The sequence below is a fragment of the Hyla sarda genome, chromosome 5 (assembly GCF_029499605.1).
Source record: "Hyla sarda isolate aHylSar1 chromosome 5, aHylSar1.hap1, whole genome shotgun sequence".
In the NCBI taxonomy this organism is placed as follows: domain Eukaryota; kingdom Metazoa; phylum Chordata; class Amphibia; order Anura; family Hylidae; genus Hyla; species Hyla sarda.
In genome coordinates, this window is record NC_079193.1 from 267,313,070 (window position 1) to 267,332,434 (window position 19,365).

General features: G+C 43.4%; 1 protein-coding gene across 2 annotated transcripts in view; it reads left to right on the plus strand.

Annotated features, from left to right (window-relative positions):
- The window catches only part of YES1 (YES proto-oncogene 1, Src family tyrosine kinase), a 73,667-nt gene that overhangs the window by 31,409 nt on the left and 22,893 nt on the right, over positions 1-19,365 (plus strand). For both annotated transcript variants that reach the window (XM_056521667.1, XM_056521668.1), the window contains exon 2: positions 4,737-4,994. In XM_056521667.1, the coding sequence (XP_056377642.1) occupies positions 4,742-4,994 (253 nt within the window). In that variant the 5' untranslated portion in view covers positions 4,737-4,741. The remainder of the gene's footprint in view (positions 1-4,736; positions 4,995-19,365) is intronic.

Here is a 19,365-nt window from a genome sequence, read left to right on the forward strand (position 1 = left end):
AAATCTCGGCATCCCGAACAGCTGTAGGACACGAGGAGGGTCCCCCTACCTGCCTCCTGGTGTCCGACCACCGAATGACTGCTCAGTGCCTGAGATCCTATGGGATAACAAAGATCAATGTAAAAGATCAGTGTGTGCAGTGTTAGAGCCCCCTATGGGAGCTATAACATTGCAAAAAAAGTAAAATAAAATGTGAAAACAAAAGTTAATAAAGATCATTTAACCCCTTCTCTAATAAAAGTGAATCACCCCCCTTTTCCCATTTAAAAAAAAAGTGTAAATAAAAATAAACATGTGGTATCGCCGTGTGCGGAAATGTCCGTATTATAAAAATATATCGTTAATTAAACCGCACGGTCAATGGTGTACGCACATAAAAATTCCAAAATGGTGTATTTTTGGTCACTTTTTATATCATGAAAAAATGAATAAAAATAAATTTAAAAAATCTGATCAATACAAAAATGGAACCGCTAAAAACTTCAGATCACGGTGCAAAAAATTAGCCCTAATACCGCCCTGTACGCGGAAACATAAAGTTATAGGGGTCAGAAGATGACAATTTATACTTTTAAAATTTTCCTGCATGTTATGATTTTTTCCAGAAGTACGACAAAATCAAACCTATATAAGTAGGGTATCATTTTAATCGTATGGACCTACAGAATAAAGAGGAGTTCAAATTTTTACCGAAAAATGCACTGCGTAGAAACGGAAGCCCCCAAATTTACAAAATGGCGTTTTTTCTCACACAATGATTATTTCCGATTCGCCATAGGTTTTTGGGTAAAATGACTGATGTCATTACAAAGTGGAATTTGAGGCGCAAAAAATAAGCCATCGTATGGATTTCTAAGCGCAAAATCGAAAGGGTTATGATTTTTAAAAGGTAAGGAGGAAAAAACAAAAGTGCAGAAACGGAAAAATAGGGGTTAAGGAAGTAAAAATAATATATGTGGCTGGATGATGTGTGAGGCATGTGTGTAATGTAGCAGGTCAGCAGAAGGTGTGTACAGTAAAGTGGAGGAGGATCAAGCATGAATGACTATGTAAATAAAGTACATGGTGAAATATGTTGGGTGTGTGGAGGGTTTAGCTTCCTTCTTTTTGTTTATGTGCAGATATGGCTTCAAAAAGTTCTGGGGACCGAAATGTTGTCTATTATCTTAATGATAATGTATTGCCCTTCTACAAATGTCTGGATAGAATACCTGATTTATTGTCATAAATAAAACACATGAAAGCCCATTGGCCTGTTTGAAGTTCTGTAATACAGTGATCCCCTGACCTACGATGGCCCCGACATACGATCATTTCAACATACGATGGGTTCTCAGAGGCCATCGCATGTTGAAGGTAGCATCAACATACGATGCTTTTGTATGTAGGGGCCATCGCATAAACGGCTATCCGGCAGCGCAGACTGCTTCAGCTGCCACCGGAAAGCCGATTAGGTGCCCCGTGTGGTCCGCTGACGATCACTTACCTGTCCTCGGGGCTCCGGCACATCCTCTTCGGGATCCCCTGCATCGCCGGCGCTCTCCTTTGTCGTCATCACGTCGCCGCACACGCTGTCCCGTAATCAATAGGAGCGTGAGTAGCAACGTGATGGCGGCGACGGAAAGCGGCATTCCCAGGCAGCAGAGACTTTGCTGAAGCGTCAGGGACGCGGCGACAGCGATGGAGGGCGACATCCAGGGCAGCGGTGACAGTCTGGAGCGGCGGGGACACGTGAATATAACCTCCAATACCAGTGGTCTTCAACCTGTGGACCTCCAGATGTTGCAAAACTACAACTCCCAGCATACCCGGACAGCTAACGGCTGGGTACTGGTTGGGCGATTATTACCCCTGACGGGCGATAAGGAATCTCTGCTGTAACCTTTGAACACCCCTATTAGTGACCCTTGTAGTATTTTCCTGTGTTGCACTTGAACAGATTCTTCAGGAATTAATAATCCGGCCGAACATGAATCATCTGTGTTTGGGGGGGGGGGGGGAATATAATCCACCCCACCATGTCCCTTGTTAGCCCGGCCAGGCAGAGATTACGCAGTTGCTTGGCCTCTGTTCTTGTGACATCAGGACAGATGTTTATCATTATTCGAAGGTTTAGTTTGCAGGTTTAGCACAGTATTAGGATCCTGTCGTCTTTTAGTTTATATCCTCTAAGCTTAGAGGGAAAAGTCATGAGCAGGTGTATAGAATACGATGACCTTTATTACCGCTCCACACCCTATGTCAGTCACCTGTGTGGACTGCTGGCCCGTCTTGGCACTTTAGAATAGATTTCTATTTTTTGTCATTTCTATTCAGCAGTTTGTTTGTGATCTAATGCCCATGGCAGAATAATATTTTTTTAAATATTTTATATAATTTTTTATAGTGCACACAGATTCTTCAGCTATGTACACTCAGACTGGTCCCTGTCCCCATTGGGGTTCACATTCTATCTGTGTAAGGCCGCTTCTTTCACACTGCCGTTGTGCCCCGTCAAGAACGGCCGTCAAGGTTTTTTTTTTTTTTTTTTTTTTTTTTTTTGAGTTTGACGGCTGTCATTTTGACGGGTGTAATGGGCAACAGTGGGTCCCGATGGGCCCCATTATAGTCAATGGAGTCCGTCCAGCGCCACTGTTTTTCCCCGGGAGTAGCAGGAGAAAAAGACGGCGCAAGCTGTATATTTTTTTCTCCCACTATTTTCCCCCGACTACCATGTGACAACACTAGTGTGATCCTGGTCTCTGAGAAGCAGCTCCACGCCCCTGACTCCTTCATCACAGTATAAGGGTACGTTCACACGCGCAAATTTTTTAGCGGGTTTTCCGCTGCGTGTTTGAAAGTGGGCGGGCTCTTCTCAGAGGTCCGCTGCAGGTTTTCCGCGCCGGAATTTACGCTGCGGAAAATCCGCCACAGTCCCTACTGACTTCAATGGGGCTTGCGATGGATTTTTCGCAGTGTACATTCCGCTGCGGAAAACCGGCTGCGGACAGCCGAGAACAGCCCGCCCACTTTCAAATACGCAGCGGAAAACCCGCTCAAAAAATCAGCGCGTGTGAACGTACCCTAAGGCTGGGTTCCCATTACGTTTTCCCCTGTACGGGAGCGCATACGGCAGGGGAGAGCTAAAGACTTGCGCTCCCGTATGCCTTTCTATGCGCTCCCGTATGTAATTCATTTCAATGTGCCGACCGCAGGAAACGTCCGGTCGGCGAATTTTTGCCCCATATGCGCTTTTTCCCCGCACCAAAAACTGTGGTCGACCACTGTTTTAGGTCCGGTTTTAAAAGCGCATACGGGGCAAAAATGAGCCGACTGGACCGATTGTTTCACTTCGGCCGGCTCATTGAAATGAATTACATACGGGAGCGCATAGAAAGGCATACGGGAGTGCAAGTCTTGGCTCTCCCCTGCCGTATGCGCTCCCGTACGGGGGAAAACGTAATGGGAACCCAGCCTTACTCAGTGTTTCTCAACCAGGGTGCCGCCAGCTGTTGCAAAACTACAACTCCCAGCATGCCCGGACAGCCTTCGGCTGTCCGGGCATGCTGAAAGTTGTAGTTTTGCAACAGCTGGAGGCACCCTGGTTGAGAAACACTGGTATAACTAGTAACGTTCTCTTGTCTCCAGCACATAACTGGGTGGATTTGTAGGTTTCACAATTCTTTTCAATGACATTCTTTACTGGAGCCATAGTGGCAGTGAATAGCCATACCAGACATAGCACCATTTCACTCCTCTTTAGTTGTCAGAAGAGAACACGTCAAGAGTGAAATGCTAGTAACACACTTCCGTCTTCCTAGAAGTTCCTGATATATCCTGTTGCAGTCGTCTTAGGACACCCTATCCGCAGCACTTTCTATGGAGCAGCATTTAATGGGAATGTAGAAGCACTCGGATATTAGAGATGTTTGTGTCGCCATCATACTGTTGATATACATATCGACGCTGTGCATAGTCTCTGTGCCCTTTCACATAAACACTTTCTCCTGACAATACTAGTCCTTTCGCCTCTTTTAACATTTATATTGCAACCTGTAGAACCGGATTGCCAAGGTCATGGAAGGAGTGCATGTGTTCCCCCAAACAGAGCGAAACTTAACTTCTCTTTCACCAAATAAATCCTGTCTGTTGTAACTGAAGTTCTTACTGGAAGTGTTCTTAGCATAAGCCTTAAAGGGGTACTCCGGTGGAAAACATGTTTTTTTTAATTGAACTGGTGCCAGAAAGTTACAGACTTGTAAATTACTTCTGTTAAAAAAAATCTTAATCCTTTTAGTACTTTTTAGCAGCTGTATGCTATAAAGGAAAATCTTTATTTTTCTTATTTTTTGTGTTATCCACAGTGCTCTCTGCTGACACCTCTGTCTGTGTCACGAACTGTCCAGAATAGCATAGGTTTGCTATGGGGATTTTCTCCTGCTCTGGACAGTTCCTGATACGGGCATCAGGTGTCGGCAGAGAGCACGGTGGACAACACAGAAAAGAAATTCAGAAAATAAAGATTTTCCTCTGTAGCAATCAGCTGCTAAAAAGTACTGAAAGGGTTAAGATTTTTTTAATGGGAGTAATTTACAAATCTGTTTAACTTTTTGGCACCAGTTCATTTAAAAATAAATAAATAAATTTCCACCGGAGTACCCCTTTAAGGGGAATGTTCTGGTGGCGTAGTGCCTTGTTCTCTTCAGCTGAACCTTACCTCAAGCCACTAACAGTTGTCTGTCTTCTCTTTTAAACAGGTATAATGGGCTGTATTAAGAGCAAGGAGGACAAAGGTCCGTCAATAAAATACAGATCGGAACCAAAACAAGAACCCATTATCCAGTATGGCGGTGACCCCACACAAGCCCCACAGTCGCCAGCAGTCAAAGGACCACCTGCAAACTTCAACAGTCATTCCATGACCCCATTTGGGGGGTCCTCTGGAATGACTCCTTTTGGAGGAGCTACTTCCATATTTTCACCAGTGCCAGTTCCTTACCCCGGAGGGTTGACCGGTAAGCTTTTGGGTTTTGTAGATTTTTTTTACATTTTAGTTTGCAGTTCCTTTGCTCCTTTCATAATGTGGTTTTCTGCAAAGTTTACTAGACAATTGATCAGCATAATAATACATTGCATGTGTTAGTTATGTTGCACCTATGATAATAGATAAAGGGAACCAGTCATAATGAAAATACAGTCTAATCTGCTGGCTTCTGTTATAGAGCAGGAGGAGCTGAGCAGGTTAATATAGAGTTTTGTGGGAAAAGTTCATTTATTCATTTAATCTCTCCTCAGTCTGGGCCAAGTAGTCATTTGGGTGGTCCTACTCAGAAATTGACAGCTTTCTATATGCTCACTTATACCCTCAGTGCTGTCAACAACTGAGGAGGCCCCGCCAGCTTGACTACTTAACCGGTTGCCATCTAAGGACGAGCCGGCTCGTCCTGAGGCTGCAACTGTTGTATGGCGTGGGCTCCCGACTCGGGTCCGCGCCATATCGGCCGCGGTCAGCTATTAACCCTTTAGATATCCGCGGTCAAAGTTGACAGCAGCGTATAAAGGGACATTTAAACCATCCCTGGTGATCCAGTGGGGTGGATCACCCCACCGCAGCGTAATCCATTACTGAGGTAGCCTGAGGGATTACCTCACGTCCTGTGCCAGCTGCTGCGCTGAGAATGATAAAACCTGGTAGGACCAGGCTTTATCAATCAAGCGCAGAACACACACCAATGTGGTTCTATGAAACCACATTGATCTGTATGAGGAAACTAAAAGTGTAAAAAAAAAATATATAATAATAATAAAATTAACCCCTTCCTTATCAAGTTTCCATCACCCCCTTTTCCCAAATTCCATATAAAAAAATATGTAACCATAATAAAAATAAACATTTGTGGTATCGCCACGTGCGTAAATGTCCGAACTATAAAAATATATTGTTAATTTAATCGCACGGTCAATGATGTACGCGCAAAAAATTCCAAAGTCCAAAATAGCGTATACAAAATTGGTACAGCTAAAAACTTCAGATCACAATGCAGAAAATGAGCCCTCATACCACCCCGTACGCAGAAAAATAAAAAAAAGTTATAGGGGTCAGACAATTTTAAACGAATACATTTTCCTGCATGTAGTTGATTTTTTCCAGAAGTAATACAAAATAAGTAGGGTATCATTTTAATCGTATGGACCTACAGAATAAAAATAAGGTGTCATTTTTATCAAAAAATGTACTGCGTAGAAACGGAAGATTGTTTTTTTTTTTCTTCAATTTCGACGCACAATTATTTTTTATATTTTTTTTGCTTCGCTGTAGATTTTCTGGTAAAAAGACTGATGTCATTACAAAGTAGAATTGGTGGCGCAAAAAATAAGCCATCATATGGATTTTTAGGTGCAAAATTGAACGGGTTATGATTTTTAAAAGGTAAGGAGGAAAAAACGAAAGTGCAAAAACGCTCGGTCCTTAAGGGGTTAATTCAGAATGAGCAGAGGTTTACATAAATGACAAGTTATCCTGGAACTTTTCCCACAAAACCTATTTATCAATCTGCTCCACTCCTTCTGCTCTATGACATGACTGCAGTTTAGACTTTTTCTCTGTGACAGGTTCCCTTTGACAATGTGATTATGTTGTCCAGATATACCATGAAGTCTGCCGTGTTTTGACCAAGTTCACACTATGGAATTTCTGACACAGACCATTCCATTTTTGCGTTTTCATTTTTTCCTCTTTTTTTTTTTTTTTTTTTTTTTTCATCTGCAGAGCCATATGAGGGCTTGTTTCTTTTTTTTTTTTTGCGCAACCAATTGTACTTTGTAATGACATCTTTCATTTTACCATTTAAAAATACGGCACAACAGAATGAGTATTATTTGTGTGGGGGAATTAATAGGAAAACCATAATTTTGCAACTTTTGTAGGTTTTAGGTTTCACTTTACAGTAAAACTGACATGATCCTTTTATACTGTGCGTCAATATGATTGAAATAATACACGTTTACGTGCTTTACTATTATTTGTACTGCTTTTAAAAATACGCTTTCCTTATAAGACAAAATAAGTATGTTTAAAATTGCCCTATTTTGTATACAGGGCTGAATGACGGCTTATTTTTTTTGTGCCATGATCTGTAGTTTTTATCGGTACCTGGCTCTCCAGGCTGCATAAGAAGATCTGCAATCCTGAAGGCAGGGTCAAATAAGCTCAAATGGCCACTGGAGGTCCCTTACCTCCCTCTGGTGACCATTTCAGCCTATCGGACACCTGCATTGCACAGCCCACTGGAACCTCAGGTTTCACTAAAGATGCCGTGATCAGCATTGAACACAACATCTGTAGGGTTAAAGGGGTTATCCACCATAAGTTGATTTTACTAGTGCGTACCTGCCAGAACTGGGTATTTTCTGTTGAATTTTGTTCTCTAAACTACACATCCCATAGTTCCATAGTTTGTCCTGTCTCCCACACATCAGCCACACCAACCATTGAAACACACCTGTGATCCCTTCAATGCAGTAGACCAGTGTTTTCTAATCAGGGTGCCTACAGCTGTTGCAAAATTAACTCTCTCCCACCCGTCAGTCTCTCCACCCATTGAAGCAGGTCAGACTCCCTCTGATTACCTGACTAGTGATGTCAGGTCTCGACGCACTGCAACCTGGGAAATCTCGAGACATGAGTAATTTTGTATGCTGTTAAAAATATATATTGGGCCAATAATCACAGAAGAATTGTGAGGAAACAGTCACACACAGGTACAGACACTATATTATGAACTACACTAACTTTACAGCCAAATAAAAAAAAAAAAGATCCTGGAATAACCCTTTAATGGCAGACATCAGCATGATTGCTGTCAGCACTCGGGGACTCACCGATAATGGCAGACATCATGCTGTGAGCTCAGATGATATGTAGCCTGAGCTCGCTCCATCGCCATGCTGGGAATGTAAGGCGTGTGTCCTTTAGGGGTTAAGTATTTAAAACCACACAAGTATGCCAGTAAATAACTAAAACTTTGCATAAAGGACAGAAACCAGCACTAACAGACAGGCATCAGTCTAGTCCAGCTGTGCTTCCTCCCCTGGTCCTTTTTGTGGTCTCCTCCTTTGTTGTCTGGTTGCTCCTGCTTCAGAGGATTCCCATAAATCTCCTGGAGAATGCCCCAGCTGCTGGTGTCTTTTCATGAGAACAGGAACTAGCGTGCCTTGTCATTCTGCCTGACGTCACACTAGTAGTGAATGTATGTGAAGAGACCGGAGCGCTCACTCCAGTCTACTTTCATGATCAGTCCATGTTAGGACCAGCCTACTGGTTGATATTCTTTCATCCCCATTAAACCTACAACAATAACTTGTCCTCATCCTTTTCTTATCACAGGCAGGTCACCTTTATGTATCCAAGTTAGGGCTGGGCGGTATGGCCAAATATGTGTATCGTGGTATTTTTGAAAATTATGGCGGTTCCCCAGTATATAACGGTATTACCCCCCCCCCCCCTCCCCAAATTAATTATTAGCCCAGCACTGCGCTGTCCCTGTACTCTTTAATAGTACTCTCTGTACTACTCACATCACCCGCAAGCGCTGCCCTCCTCGCCGTCCTGTTTGTTGTGGCCGCCGGCGCTGACGCTCTATACGGTTTCCCTATGCCCAGGCTGCAAAAGGTAAACAAAAATAAACTTTAACGCATGTTCCTACGTTGGCTTTACACTCTTCCTGGGGACGTGAACGTCAGACAGCCGTCAGCCTATCACCGGCCGCAGCGATGTTCCGCCTCGGCCGGTGATAGGCTGAGCCTACTGTCATGTAAGAAGCCGGCTGACGGCTGTCCGACGTTCCATTCCTTAGGAAGCTGGTCCAGACCGTTTGGGGAAGGGGAGTTAAAGTTTATTTTGTTTACCTTTTGCAGCCCAGGCATAGGGATACAGTATAAAGCAGTGGTCTTTAACCTGCGCACCTCCAGATGATGCAAAACTACAACTCCCAGCATGCCCGGACAGCCGTTGGCTGTCCGGGCATGCTGGGAATTGTAGTTTTACAACATCTGGAGGTTGAAGACCACTGGTATAGAGTGTCAGCGCCGGCGGCCGCAACAAACAGGAGGACAAGGAGGGCAGCGCTTGCTGGTGATATGTGAGTAGTACCCCGATGGGGACAGTACAGTGCTGATAATTAATTGGGGGGGGGGCGCAGAACAGCGCTCGCAGGCCACATATGATTAGTTCCCCGATGGGGAAGGGCTGGGCTGATAATTCATTCATTCCCGAGGGGGAGGGGCCAAACCAGTATTGCGGTATTTGTTAAAATTCATATCGTGCCGCACAAAAATTTTGGTATTCGGTATGAACCGGTATACCGTCCGGCCATAATCCAAGTCTTATGGAACTACAAGTCCCAGCATTTCTACCCATGGGGGACATTTATCAATGTTGTTGTGAGGTAGTAAATATTTAACCCGTTTGCTTGGTGTATTGTTTGCACAGTTGCTCCAAATTTACCAAATGGCGCACGGGACTTGATAAATTTTGCTCATAAATATAGAAACCGGTGAGCTGCATAGATTGGTTTAAGCTTTGCGCATCTGACACTTTTGTACGTGTCCTATTAGGTGGTGTAGGTTTGCGGAAAAAAAAAACACTTCTAAATTGAATTTGCGCAAATAATACAGCTCCGTTGCAAAAAGTGGTGTACGATAGACAACTTTGAAAGATGTTCTACTTGGCAGACTACTTGGCAGACTAGATGGGCCAAAGGGTTCTTATCTGCCGACACATTCTATGTTTCTATGTTCTACCGAAAATTGCGCAAAAAATATAATGCAATTGCGCAAAATTTGCAGGGACATTTAGAACATTGAAGTGGTGTAAAGCCAATGATAAATGTCCCCCCATGAGTTTACAGAATGCTGATCTCCAGTATATGTTAATGGTATAATGGCTGCAACAAAATGCCATGATTGCTATAAAATTATAGGTTGCCTTGAAGTTAGAAGAGGTGAAAGGGTCATCATTATACTGAAAAGGAGCATGGGAGTTTTCAGTTCTGAGGAAATATTAAAGAATGACATTTACCTATCCTTGACAAGAGATGTGTAAGGGGGGGGGGTGTAATCATACTTAAAAGAATATGGTGAAAGCTGTTTCATGTTAAACCACCATTCCAAACACACAGAAGGGCGCTCTCTGCCTGGAGAAAACTTAGATTTACCATAAGAATTGTAGAGGTACGTCCACATGGGCAGATCTTCTGTGGGTTAGTAGTGGTGGGTGGTATAACAGTTCATACCGAATACCGGTGAGTTTTTTCTTTGATATGAATTTTTCACATACCGCAATACCGTTTCCATAGCAACCAGAGAAACGTCCGTCCACACAGCGTCTCTGGGAAGTGTAGTCTGAGCTGAACTGACTGAGGAGCTGGGAGGGGACAATAACTCCTGGCGGGCACGTGACTTCCGGACAGGTCCGGGAAACTCGAGCAGAACTGCAGAGACATGGAGGAGAGTTACCGGGCGGCCTAACTGAGACCCCGGGTACCATAGTGAGGACTCCCACACATGTCCTCGGGTTGTGTGAGTTATTACAACTTGGCTCCATTCACCTCAGTGGAACTGAGCTGCAATAACAGGACCACGGTCCCTCGTGACGTCACGCCACACCCCTCAATGCAAGTCTATGGGGGGCCGCGTGGTGGCTGCCACAACTTGCATTGAGGGGGCATGGAGTGACGTCAGTAAGGAGTGTGGCAGTGACGTCACGACCCCTGCAGCCCGCACCCAGCATTCGGTACGAAATGTTCCAAACGCTGAGGCAGTGGATTACCCCTTTTAAGTCCCATGAAGGTCTATAGGACTCGCTGAAATACGTCTCCTGATCGCAGCAGTCTGGGCACAGCTCTAGTTCTATGGAATTGGCCAGAAAGTTACACGTGCTGCTGCCATAACACTCTTTAACCCCTTAACGACCAATGACGTATATTTACGTCCTTGGCCGGCTCCCGCAATATAACGCGGGGTCACGCGATGACCCCGCGTCATATCGGGTCGGTCCCGTAATGTATCTGATGCCAGGACCCGGTGCTAATAGCGCGCGGCAGCGATCGCTGTGCCGCACACTATTAACCCTTTAGACGCGGCGTTCAAAGTTGAACGCCGCGTCTAAACCGAAAGTGAAAGCTGCCCGGCTGCTCAGGGGGGCTGATTGGGACTACCGCAGTGAAAATGCAGTGTCCCGATCAGCTGGGACACGAGGGGAGGTCCTCTTACCTGCCTCCGGCGTGTCCCCTCAGCAATTGATTGCTCCAAGCCTGAGATTCAGGCTTGAGCAATCGACCGCCGATAACCCTGATCACTGCAAAGCTAGGGCTTTGCAGTGAACAGGGTATAAGATCAGTGTGTGCAGTGTTATAGCCCCCTATGGGACCTATAACACTGCAAAAAAAAAAGTAAATAAATGTGATTTAACCCTTTCCTTAAAAGTTCAAATCACCCCCCTTTTCCCATAAAAAAACCGATGTAGATAAAATATAAACATATGTGGTATCGCCGCGTGCGTAAATGTCCGAACTATAAAAATATATTAATTAAACCCCACGGTCAATGGCGTACGCGCAAAAAAATTCCAAAGTCCAAAATAACGTATTTTTGGTCGCTTTTTATATCATGAAAAAAATGAATAAAAAGTGATCAAAAAGTCTGATCAATACAAAAATGGTACCACTAAAAACTTCAGATCACGGCGCAAAAAATGAGCCCTCATACCGCCCCGTACGCAGAAAAATTTTAAAGTTATAGGGGTCAGAAGATGACCATTTTAAACGTATAAATTTTTCTGCATGTAGTTATGATTTTTTACAGAAGTGCGACAAAATCAAACCTATATAAAGAAAGAAAGCAGGAGCCAGCGCACGGTCTTCAGATTTATTCATGAGGTATACACAGGTAACAGGATAGTACACATACCGGCACTCCGGATAGGATGTGACGCGTTTCGGGTCACGTGACCCTTTGTCAATCTTTTTGACAAAGGGTCACGTGACCCGAAACGCGTCACATCCTATCCGGAGTGCCGGTATGTGTACTATCCTGTTACCTGTGTATACCTCATGAATAAATCTGAAGACCGTGCGCTGGCTCCTGCTTTCTTTCTTCATATTTCTGAGGAGACTGCCGGGCGCAAGGAAAGGAGTAGCTGACTATCTTCTATTTTCGCTTTTCAAACCTATATAAGTAGGGTGTCATTTTAATCGTATGGACCTACAGAATAAAGATCAGGTGTCATTTTTACCAAAAAATGTACTGCGTAGAAACGGAAGCCCCCAAAAGTTACAAAATTGTGTTTTTTTTCTTCAATTTCGTCGCACTTTGATATTTTTTTATGTTTCGTCGTAGATTTTTGGGTAAAATGACTGTCACTGCAAAGTAGAATTGGTGGCGCAAAAAATAAGCCATCATATGGATTTTTAGGTGCAAAATTGAAAGGGTTATGATTTTTAAAAGGTGAGGAGGAAAAAACGAAAGTGCAAAAAACGGAAAAACCCGTGGTCGTTAAGGGGTTAAAGGGAGGATTTTACACTTAAGGGATATGTATTTAATACCAACCACCCTATTTTGTTGCCTAATAGAACAATTTTTTTCCAAAATCTTTTTTTATCTTTCAATAATACAATACACTTGGGATATTTTTATTAAATTTTTTTGACCACCTAAGTGGTCACACAGAAAAAACCTATTAGTGCATTTCTTTTTTTTTTTTTTTTTGGTAGTGACCATTCTTCCTCTAAGTTAAAGGGGTATTCCAGGAAAAACTTTTTTATATATATCAACTAGCTCCAGTAAGTTAAACAGATTTGTAAATTAGTGTGAATTCGGGTAGAAAAACAGACATGGTGCACATCTACAATCTTGTATAATGATCTGATTGCTTCTCAGCATAATATCAAAAACTAACAGGTTGTTAGTATACATTTTTGATCAAAAAGTACAAGCCCACTCGCCACGTCAAGGCCACCTATCCAGAGTGGGTCCCTAACGTCCCTAGCATAAAATGGCGCAGCACCGGGCGGCGACCACCACCGCCGCGACACCAATGCCCACAGGGGGGAACGACCCACCGGCAGAGCAGCCCCAATGCCACTCAAACAAGTCTATGGGCCGCACCCCCCGCAGACACGGTGCCACGGCAGAAACGGACGCCGCACAGCACCACACCAGTGTGAACAAGGTGTAATGGCTCACTTACCATGCTCTCCCAGTCAGACTGGGAGGCTGCTAGGAAAGAAATGACCCATGTGTAGCTAACTACTACTTATATAGGGTTGGGCTGAGGGGGTGGGGAAGGGTGCAGCACATGTTAAAAAAAAAAAAAAGAGGGGATAGAAATCAGTGTGAATTCGGGTAGAAAAACAGACATGGTGCACATCTACAATCTTGTATAATGATCTGATTGCTTCTCAGCATAATATCAAAAACTAACAGGTTGTTAGTATACATTTTTGATCAAAAAGTACAAGCCCACTAATTTGTAAATTACTTCTATTAAAAAATCTTAATCCTTTCAGTACTTATGAGCTGCTGAAGTTGAGTTGTTCTTTTCTGTCGAAGTGCTCTCTGATGACACGTGTCTCGGGAGCTGTCCAGAGTAGAAGCAAATTTTCATAGCAAACCTATTCTGCTCTGTGCAATACTGAGACAGACAGAGATGTCAGCAGAGAGCGCTGTTTCCAGACAGATGAGAACAACTCAACTTCATTAGCTGTTAATTATTTGAAGGATTAAGATTTTTTTTAATAGAGGTAATTTACAAATCTGCTTAACTTTCTGGAGCCAGTTGATCTAAAAAAATGTTTTTTTTTCCTGGAATACCCCTTTAATAATAGGTGCTGTTATTTATTTTGGCTTTAAAGTGGTTATCCTAACAATACCATGGATCCACAGAATAGATAATGAATCTATGATCTCTGTGCGCGCCCCCCCCCCCCCCCCCTTCTTTCTCTGATCACAAGAACATTATGGAGCAGCGGTCACACGTGCTCACTGCCACTTCATTAACGATGAAATACAGAGCTCCACTATCTGCATCAGTCCTATAGACAGTGAATGAGTTCTGATGGTGTACTAGAGTCCACTGTTCTTGTGATATGGGAAAAAGGTGACCCACAGCAATTGTAGATATGTTGTTACCTGTGGGACAATCCTTAAGGACTACAAATAGACATTTACATTTAATGTCTGTGTTTCAGACTAAAGGAGCGTAAGAGAGTAATCGTACACCGCTATCCAAACTCAACAGATAAAATGAAATCCCAATGTAACCAACTAAAATGAAATAAGTGTGTGTGTGTATGTGTGTGTGTGTGTGTGTGTGTGTGTGTGTGTGTATGTATGTATATATATATATATATGTATGTATATATATATATATATATATATATATATATATATATATATATATATATATATATATATAATGCTCCTGTCACTCTTCCTATGTCTATCCTGTTGGCCAAGAGAGGTCTAGAATACAGTATACAGTGGTCCCTCAGTTACAATGGTCGTCCTGGAACCAATTAATACTATATGTTGAAACCATTGTATGTTGAGACCATAACTCTATGGAAACCTGGTAATTGGTTCTGATGCCCCCAAAATGTCATCCAAAAATAGGAAAAATGGAGGATTAATGAAAAATAAGTAGATAAAGAATATAGATAAAATAATTCGTAACATAGAAAAGTAAGAGAGAGCGGCTGGGAGCTGTAAATCACTGTCTATGTAGAGGACAGGAGCTTCTTCCGGGTCCTGTACAGTACATGCAATGTCCTAAAGTAAAATGGAGCAGCTAACTGTGGCACAGGTAAATAGTACAGAACATGTAGTACCTCCCTGTACTGTAAGGGGCGCTACCAGACAGCCAGTAAGTGCATGCACTTTAGGCATACAGGGATTTACCAGTGGAATGTCCATTCTGATTGGTCAGGCCTTCCAACCATTGACACATTTCACAAATCTGGACTGTCTGTATCATTGTATGTTGAGTCTGGTTTCAAGTTACAATGGTCCAGAAAAGACCATTGAATGTTGAAAATATTGTATATTGATGCCATTGTAAGTTGAGGGATCATTGTATACTGATTAGTAAGTTTACTATAAGGGCCCATTCACGTGGCAAAATATCTGAGGAATCTCATTCATGTGCAGCAGACGCCGAGGACTCGGACATGCACCTTTTTTATAGACTGCAATGTATTTTAACGAGGATTCCGCTGAAAGAATGAACATGTTTAGTCTGTGTAGTCCAGAATTTAAATTTCCGTGGCAGAATTTTCTAGGAAATTCTGCTGTGTAAATGGGCCCTAAAGATGCTAATAAAATCAATAATAAAATACCCCAAAAATGTAAATTTAAATGGAGAAAACAGACATGGTCGCACATTTACAACATGCACATTGATCTAATGCTTCTCAGCAACATTTATTAAACTAACAGGTCGTTAGTGTACATTATGATCATGAAGCGCAAGCCCGCTAGCCACGTCACGGCCACCTGTAAGTAGTCAGTCCCTAACATAAAATGGGGTAGCACTGGGCGGCGACCACCGCCACAACACCAGTGCCCACAGGGGGAACAACACACTGGCAGAGCAGCCCCAATGCCACTCAAACCAGTCCCAGGGCTGCGCCTCCCCACAGACACGATGCCGCGGCAGCAATGGATGCCGCACAGCACCACACCAGTGTGAACAAGGTGTAAAAGCTCACTGTCAGCAAAAAGTCAGACTAGGAGGCTGCCAGAAAGGAAGGGGCCCTGTGCAGCTTCCTGCTAATTTATACAGGCCTGGGCTAGGGGGAGGGGCATAGTGCAGACCAAGAATAAAAAATAAAGGGGGATAGAAAACACAATGTGAATTCAAATAGAGAAAACGGACATGGTCGCACATCCACAATATGCACAATGATCTAATGCTTCTCAGTGACATTTATTAAACTAACAGGTCGTTAGGGTACTTTATGATCATGTTTTTACTTGGTCTGCACTCTGCCCCTCCCCCTCAGCCCAGCCCTATATAAATTAGCAGGAAGCTGCACAGGGCCCCTTCCTTTCTGGCAACCTCCCAGTCTGACTGGGAGCACATGGTAAGTGAGCTTTTACACCTTGTTCACACTGGTGTGGTGCTGTGCGGCGTCCATTGCTGCTGCATCACCGTGTCTGTGGGGAGGTGTGGCCCTGGGACTGGTTTGAGTGGCATTGGGGCTGCTCTGCCAGTGGGTCGTCGTCCCCCCTGTGGGCACTGGTGTTGCGGCGGTGGTGGTCTCCACCCAGTGCTGCGCCATTTTATGCTAGGGACATTAGGGACCCACTACTTACAGGTGGCCGTGACGTGGCTAGTGGGCTTGCACTTCATGATCGACCTGTTAGTTTAATAAATGTTGCTGAGAAGCATTAGATCACTGTGCATGTTGTGGATGTGCGACCATGTCTGTTTTCTCTATTTGAATTCACATTAGATAAATATAGTCTAATCTGTAAAATTGGTACATTCTGCAGAGTCCCTCCTATATTCCATAGTTTAGATATAATATGGGCCCAAAAGATGCTATAATATATAGTGGTAGCAGTGTATACTTGTATTAATGCAATATGTTCACCACATCCATACTGTATGCCAAGGAAAGGCAGTTTATGAATTTTTAAAAAATTCAAGAGATAATAGTTGTAAATGTGTAAGACAAACAATTCCATTTTCCGTTTTGTAGCCTAAAGCAGTTCGTCCAATCTGATTGGTTTTAAAGTGTAACTACAAAGTTTTTGAAAAATGACTACAGTGCGGCACTGTCCACTATAGTCATTGTTCTAAATTACTCTCATAAATACCTGAACAGAGGCTGTTTTCCCCCGTTCCATGCCGCTCATAACTGCATTAGAAGTGAAGCCTCCTGCTCAGTCTCCAAGGTAACTGTACAAAGTGCGAGACCAAGTGCGGTAGAATCTCATTACACTGCGTCTAAGAGACTGAGCAAGAGGTATCTAATGCAGTTATGGAGTGAGGGAAAAATGGCGCACTCAAAGTATTTATGTGACTATTGTTCAGCACTAGTTATTTTTCATAAACTTTGTGACACACCAACAGTTCAGAGGTTTAACTAGTTCATAAACAAAATCTGTTTTCAGAATGAAATTAGTCCTTACCATCTTCAGATGTACTTGCTTAGAGCTTAGTATTGGACTTCCAGCCAAACCAGAGATTGTGTGGGAGGGAACGCGGTTTGGCAGTCACTCATCCTGGTGGCTTGTGAGTGATGCTTCTCTCCAACAAGCTGGGGAGAGAAGCATTCAGCTGCGTGCTTCCCCTGGCTTATTCTAGTGATCGTAGAAGAAGAAAACTTGGCACTCAAATTGATGAAATGTGAAGGATTTATTATTTGCAATCTTTTTATACAGTAACTGATGTTTCGTTCCTGATATCGGACCTTCCTCAGAGATACTGTAGATTGCTGCGGAGGTGTGGAGCTTGAAATATCGGCTAGCTGCCGGGAATATGGTGCTAGGTAGCGCGATCACAGATCGCGCTACCTAGCACCATATTCCCAGCAGCTATACGATATTTCAAGCCCCACCCCTCCGCAGCAATCTATTTCTGAGGAAGGTCCGATATCAGGTCCGACACGTCCATTACTGTATATAAGATTGCAAATAATAAATCCTTCACATTTCATCAATTTGAGTGCCAAGTTTTCTTCTTTTGTCAAGACTGGTTGGGAACCTGTTTGTGCACCAAAGATTCAGGAGAGTGCCATATTTGTTTCTTTATTATTTTAGTGATAGTTCATGGTCTGAAGAGAAGACTACATCTGATACTTGTGCTACCACATTCTGCCAAGGGATCAAAAAACTCGGGAGCATCATGACCTGATGAACATCATTCATAACCGGACGTCAAAACCAAAAGTGTTCAGGAAGCCAGAAAATTAGTGAACCCTATAGAAAGGACATAGTAGAACTAAACTAGATTTAGTGTATGCCTACCTGCACAGTGGTGGTTATGTGCAGAGGTGTGGAAGCTCAGCAGCCTATACTGTATATTTCTTATCTATACCTCGTGTTGTGTGTTTTGGCAAGTAGCACCATACTCGCAGCTCTGCTGTATTCACCATGGGGGAGATTTATCAAAACCAGTGCAAAGGAAAAGTTGCCCATAGCAACCAATCAGATCGCTTCTTTCATTTTGCAGAGGCCTTGTTAAAAATGAAAGAAGCGATCTGATTGGTTGCTATGGGCGACTGGGACACTTTTCCTCTGGACAGGTTTTGATAAATCTCCCCCCATATGTTGGTGTTTGTATCTAAGTTAATTTAAAAAGAAAGACACACTGGTGAACAATCTTACAATCTAAAGTTGTTCTTTTTAACCCTTTTGCTGCCATGCAACATGACCTTTTTACTGCTTTTGCAATAAAACTTGAATTATTGGGGGGGGGGGGGGGGGGGGGGGGAGATTGTATTATAACCCTGGGACACTGAAAATGCCACCCAGTATTTACACTTATTGGTGCCAGCCTGCAATTTAGCATCAAGTAGATGGGACAAAGCAGCCATTTCAGACATAGTAAATTAGGGCCAGCATTTTTTGTGGAGCCTAAGGGTACATTCTCATGTTTTACGCTGCAGATCCGTCGCTGAAGGACCTCTTCATGGTGGCTTTACATGTGCCTGCTCAGAGTGGCAATACGCTGCTACGAGCAGACACACTGAGGCGATGTGCGATTCATCGCGCATGCGCAGTGTACTCGCACACATAGCGGCCGCTCCCCCTGCTCCATGAGCTAGGCAGAGAGCAGCTGCGATGTGAGAGTATACTGCGCATGCACTTTGCGACTCGCACATAGCAGTGTGTCTGCTCGTAGCGGCCTATTGTCGCTCTGAGCAGGCACATGTAAAGCCACCATGCAGGGGTCCTTCAGCGGCAGATCCGTAGCGTGGAGCGGATTGGGGTTTTCTTTCTGGGTTTTGTTTCCCAACAAGTATTTTTCCACAGTTTTTACTAATGTTTCCCTACGTTTTGCACTTTTCCCTACTTTTTTTATTTTTCTACACATGCTCTAAGTTTTGGGGTTTTTCAAAGTTGAAATCCACAACATTTTCTGTGGAAACCTAAGTAAATATGTTGGGATATTTAGAAAATGTCGGGAGCGCGCCCCTTTCCAGCGGCCACACACCCTTTCCCCAGCTGCCACAACCCTTTTTCAGGTTCTCTGAGCAAAATGGCATGTTGGTCGGGTTTTTACATTTTTTGGCGCTAAATGCTTCAAATTCTGGCACACAACCCAACAAAACAGGTCGGGTTTCCGATAGTAAATCAGGGCCACAGTGTTTTACAGCACGC